The sequence below is a fragment of the Cyphomyrmex costatus genome, unplaced genomic scaffold (assembly GCF_001594065.2).
Source record: "Cyphomyrmex costatus isolate MS0001 unplaced genomic scaffold, Ccosl1.0 scaffold960, whole genome shotgun sequence".
Taxonomy (NCBI): Eukaryota; Metazoa; Arthropoda; class Insecta; order Hymenoptera; family Formicidae; genus Cyphomyrmex; species Cyphomyrmex costatus.
In genome coordinates, this window is record NW_017280551.1 from 191,399 (window position 1) to 197,941 (window position 6,543).

General features: G+C 31.7%; 1 protein-coding gene across 1 annotated transcript; it reads left to right on the forward strand.

Annotated features, from left to right (window-relative positions):
- Window positions 1-5,120: 5,120 nt before the first annotated feature.
- Window positions 5,121-5,749, forward strand: LOC108782021 (putative mediator of RNA polymerase II transcription subunit 29). Its single transcript, XM_018550170.1, has one exon. It carries the CDS (start codon window positions 5,121-5,123, stop codon window positions 5,667-5,669), a length of 549 nt encoding a protein of 182 aa, XP_018405672.1. The 3' UTR covers window positions 5,670-5,749.
- The last annotated feature ends 794 nt before the right edge of the window (window positions 5,750-6,543 follow it).

Genomic DNA, 6,543 nt, shown 5'->3' on the forward strand with positions numbered 1-6,543 from the left:
ATGATTCTATCAATAAATATATATGTATAATTGGCAACAATAAATAATTATGAGATTTGCTTTGCTAAAATTTACTGAAGATGGCCCTCGAAATGAGGTCGAAATGTCCGAAGAATTTGTAATGTAAATGCATTTTATATATTTACAATATGTTAAAACTGTCATTTGTCATATTATTTCTAAAATTATAATTATTATTAACAACTTTAATATATAATTATTAACAATAACCGTAATACCTAACCATAAATATGGTAACATTATAATCGTAAATATCAAAAACTTTTCTCTCAATTTATTTTCAGCAGCAACTAAGATATTAGCTTCTTGATGGATTATCCAGCAAAAGTGGCTGATGTAGTCGTCACTTCTCTCTGATCTTTCTCGATGTCACGCTTGGGAGGAGACCAATATGATATTATCGAAGCGCGTAGCACGCGATTCTCTCTCTTTCTCCCCGTCTCTTCTTCTTTCTCTTTCGATAACGTCAACAAGAAAAATGCTCGTAGCGGGAAACATCTATGATGTGGATCGATCGAGTCATAGAGGGCACGTGGATATAAGCTCGCGGATCACGGCGGAAATTCGCGGAATCTTTGAAGCGCGATGCTCGCGGATCATACCGGGATAACCGAACGAGGCGGAAATCGAGCTCTCCCTGATGTATCCGTCCTGGATGGGATATAAACGATGTCGATGGCGTATCCACGATCGCGGACGACCGAGTTCTCGGTGAAATGAAAAGCGAAGTTCGCCCGCAAGTCGTTAAACGAGTGATAACAATGCTCGAGTTGGCACTCCGTCGACGAAGCTCTATAAATTCAGCAGTCACGGCCACGCGCGTTCCACTGCGAGAGCTATTTTCAGCTTTGTAAAAACTTGCACGGAATTGTCGGAATTATGGTTCATGAAGTAATGAGGGCACGTGTTCGATAAAAATATGTTTGTGTCCGAACTCTTGATACCCGCGCAAACACGCCGTCATTACGTTCGCTTCCCTAAATTTCCACGATATTCTATTATCCGGGAAAATTCTACAAATCTTTTTAAACGTGTAATAAGTACGTATAGAAGATAACTTGATAAACGCACGGTTAGATTTGATATTACGATCACTTGCAATTTCCAAGCAGTATTGATTTTCGACCATTCGTTTATCGAGAATGTACGCGAAATGGAGTAATCCATATTTTGCGCTATTAAATATTTTAACCTTCTGTTCTAGCAATTACAGTTCGTTGTGCAATATCTTATCGGTACTGCTTACAACCATCGCAAATACTAATTATAAAACTTACGTCCGTATTTATAATTGCATTTTCCTTGAAAAACTTAGATAAAATCATATCTTTGAGATACGTACAGTAAATAGAGCTTAAAGTCAATTTGACATTCGTTATGTCGTATTTGCAATCGAAATTCAGTACATAAACTCAAACGTTTATCTTGAATTATAAATTGAGTTTTATTCTTCTGCACGTTTCATTAATTGATTTTTGGAAGAAGCTCACCTATCTAATAATACTTAAATTCTAAACAGACTCGTAACATATTCTCGTAAGACTTGTAAGAACTTTTAAATGCTTGCACCTTTACGGACAGTTTCTTATTAGCCATAAGATTTATAAGAAATCATAGATATTTACTAACAACCGTAAATCTTACGATATGTACGCATAAAATTAGAATACTAATCATAAGTTCTTACAAGTTTTACAAGAACGAGTTTTATGATTTTGCTTAGAATTGATCCATAAATCTATGTTATAGATTTGGAATCTCAATATTTCTGCAAAGATTCAAAGAGAGAATGATTACTGACGTGACAGATGACAACATAAAAACTCGTAAATAATAAGCAATGTTAATCAGCTTGCGAAATAAAATGTGTAGTAACACTATATTGAAATACAAAGAATAAATAAAAAGAAAAAGTAATAAGATTCTCGAGATTACAAGTAAAATTTACACTACAAATCGACAAATAAGTTTTCTTATTTTACCGATATGTCATATACAGGGTGAGGCATTTAAAACAAGTCACCTGAATAACTCGCTTGTTTTTAACAATAGAAGGGAAAATATCAAACAAAAGTTACTTGGTTTCGAGGAGCTCATAATGTGATGTCAATAATTGTTTTGTACCTTCACAATCCTTGACACTTTTAATTAAATTATTTAAACAAATCATGTTAAAACAATATTTAGACAAGAAATATTCAAAAGAAAGAAAATAAGAATTTTTAGAACAAAGTTTTCTTCTATTTTTGTATATTTCATATTCGTTTTTGCAATTTTATTAAAAAGTGGAAACATGATGTAATGTACCACGTGTAAGTAACTGCTATTGCCCAACATATCATTACCTCCTACATTTGCTTTATCTGCTAAATATTTACAAGTAATAATAAAAACTTGCACGATGTAGCATAATAGACGTAACAAGCGAATGATAAGAAAAAGATCAGAAACGATATTACTATCAACATCCTGTATATAACAATTATTTTTGACTTTCCTTGACTTTCAAATGAGAATAATAATAAAATTTCAGTAAAATTTATTTACATTCATAACACGTTTACTTTTATGATAAAATCATTAAAAATAAATACGTGCATGCAAAGGAAGGTTTTGTCACCATTTTATTGATACAAATAATCTATTATTAAATTTTTTTTAAATCATTAAAATCACAATTATAATAATCACAATTATTATAAAATTAGAAACTCACATTAAAAGGAGACAGATTATAAAATGTATGTGCCTTTACACGAAATATAAATCTGACAAGAAGATTAAACATTTTGAATCTATTTTAGCCGTGCATCATAATTTGAACAATTAATTTTCAATCTTTTGTAGCAAAAGAAATCGTTTTATATAATTTGAAACTTTAGTTTCAGGAAACTATATGCATTATGCAAAATTGCATTTCAAAAAATAAACTTTTATATGAATTGCGCAAATATGCGAAAACAAAAATATATCTATACATACGCAAACGATAGATAGCACAGCTAGTAATTATTTTACATTATAATTGGCGTTTTTTTTCTTATAAATACGTCAAATAAGCAACATGAATCCTATTAGCACAGCCGTTCAAGCCGTTGAAGCTTCTGTTGTCAATAACACTCTGTAGAAATATGGGTTATAAGAGTTTACATCTGTTAATCTTGACATTCGCTATAGTTTATATCCAGGCTCGTCATGTTTCACATCATGGTAAGTTAAAAAAAAAACATTATTATGTTTACACTGATCAAATTTAAAATAATTAAGCTTCTAGATTTTTTAAAATTTTTGCAACACATTTAGAGACCCTTTACGGCACATCGATTAAAAAATCCTGATGTTATTATATGTTTAATTGTAAATAAAGACTGTAAATATAAATTGTTTTGTTCTGTGTCTCGTCAGTTTAAAAACTTGCACGGAAATGTATATAAAATTACAAAATTATATGTTTATATACCTGTCAAGTATTGTATTGGTCGGTGCAAAAGTTTTTACTGATTTTTTGCAATTTTGTATTACAATAAGAATTATATATTAATCGAAATATTTTCCATCGTTTTTCACGATATTTTTTTATCTTTCCGATAGCATACCGACAAATACCATGTCGAAAAAAGAAATCATCCCCTTCGAGACAATTCAATGATCGACCCATTTTCGTATATCCTTGATATTTGAAAAACGCTCACCAAATATATTAATATAAACCGTGTTGCATCGATCTAAATTCTAAAGAGATATAATAATCAGAAGAGGTAATGTCTGATGAGTAAGCTGGATGCGGGAGAACATCTCATTTCAATTCTAACAATGCTTTCTTGGTTTCCTTAGCAATGTGTAACTTAGCCATTATCATGCAACGGGACCTTACGTTTGCTGGCTATTGGACGTTTTTGAATTAGTTTTCTATACAATTGCTTTAATTGTTTACTGTAGCGGTCTCCTAAAACGGTTTGGTTCGGTGACAACAGCTCATAGAAGAGTACACCTCTTTCTAGTCCCACCAAACACACAGTAGGATAGATATTGCGGCGTGGCGTCGATGTGTTGATTGACTACGTTCCACCCAATATTTTTGTCTTTTGGGAGGGTTAGGTTATCCAAAAATATCTCCAGTTACAATACGTCACAAAAAAACCTTTCTTTTTTTGTTTACCAAGCAACGAAAGGTATATGTTGTATCGATTGCCAATTGCGCATTCGGATAATTCATGTGGCATCCACTTTCCATACTTCTGGATTTTTTTCTATTGCATTTAAACGGCGAACAATTGTTGAATGATCAACTCCCAGTTGTGTTGAAAGTTGATGAGTCGATTCGGCTGGAATCTTCATTAAGCAATGCTTACAATTCATTCTCTTTCACAGTTGCAAAACGTCCGAAACGTTCTTTATCACTAATATCTACCGTCTAATATCACTATCTTCAAATTGTTTAAATCAATTCGCACACGTTCTAATGGCTATAACATTTTCACAATATGTGTCACAAATAATTCTGTGTGCATCAGCAGCATTTTTTTTTTGTGAAAACAAAACAAAAGACGGTGACAAATATGCTCTTTATCTAGTTCCATTTTTAATCGTAATATACTATAAGGCTACATCTTTTGACATCTATGGCTTGTTGTGCACAACTGTTAATGCAGATGCCAATTTACAAAGATCATAAACATTTCTGCCGATAAAGTTGTAAGATTATATATATTTTTTTATCCGCATCGGGAAGAATTTTTGCACCGACCTAATATAATATGATAATTACAACTCACGACAAAATTATTTTTATTCACTTTAATCAAAAAGAACTTTTTTATGTGTAAAAGGATTTTAATAAAATAGATTTCAGTACATAAAAAATTTTATAGATTTCTTTGATCAGGAAGTCCATGTACTATATATTAAAATATTAATGACATTTGAAATAATAACCATTTGACATTTTTTTAGAGCTCGGTGCGAGTGTCACAGAGTCATATCCTGTATCCATAGACGGAGTTGAATTAACAGAGCCATTGAGTGAGTCACTGACTGAAAAGAAGATAGCTGTAGAAAGAAATTCATCCGTTCGCTCATTATTTCGTACCATAGACCGAATGTGTCAGTTCGTTCAATATATAAATGTTTTAAAAGAATTGGTAATCACATTATATCAAAATCTCGACTGTGCTATAAATGAGATAGCTGCAATGAAAATGTATTTGGTTGAAATGATGAATGAAATACTTTCCTTTTCAAATATGCTTGGATCGGAAAGTGAGTCATCAAATCAGACAGGAGAAAATAATAATGATACGAATACACTTCCAGAAGAAGAGAACACTTCAAATACAGACTCGAATGAAACACAAGAAAATAGTAATACACTTTCAGAGGAAGAGAACACTTCAAATACAGACTCGAATGAGACACAAGAAAATAGTAATACACTTCCAGAGGAAGAGAACACTTCAAATACAGACTCGAATGAGACACAAGAAAATAGTAATACACTTCCAGAGCAAGAGAACACCTCAAATACAGACTCGAATCAGACACAAGAAAATAGTAATACACTTTCAGAGGAAGAGAACACCTCAAATACAGACTCGAATCAGGGTATAGAAAACAGCTTAGTGGATTATATTAGCGGATTATTTGGGTGATCTCTTCGACACTGTCGATATATCTATGTTTTAAAATTTAATTGTTTTTTCCATTTATTATAGATAACATCTATTATTCCGCCTAATTCTTTTATATTTCATATGCTATGCGAAATGTGTTATATATAAAATATCATAAAATCACAGGAATCTGTATTGTCATTCGAGGACATATCGCGGCATTTGATATTTTTGAGATACATGTCTAGAATGTATAATTCAACGAATCAAAATATATTAATATACATTAATACGTATTAATAATTCTATATATTGATAACTAATTCCAAAGATAATTAATAGGAGAAATGATGTATTCGGCATATATCGTATTGTAATGCACATAAAATATTTTGTATCAACGAAATTGTCCTGATATTTATTTTGTTATGCAAAACCAGCCACCGCATCCACATTGACATTCGCGCAAAGAGCGGGTAACGAGCGTGCCATCGTATTATCCATTGAAATGCGATGTCAAGTAATAAAAGAGATACTAAGAGTGATTATTTTTTAATTAGCTGCTATCAACCCAATTAATTAACCCCCGCAATTAACGATAAATCCATTGACTAGTTACTAAGGCAAGTATGTCGTGAAATTTATTTTATATATTATACACACACAGACACACACACACATATATATATATATATATTCATTCCATGGAAACACGAAGCGGAGAGAGATGGGAATTATAAATCATTGTTTTATCGTAATATTTACACGAATTGCAACAATTTTTTTAACGACTGGTATGAAATGTATCTTGCAATGCGCTTTTTTCTCATTGAGCTAAATATAATTTACTCGTTACCTTCGGAATAAAAATACGAAATAATATAACGCCGGATCAAACGATTTAAATAAATCA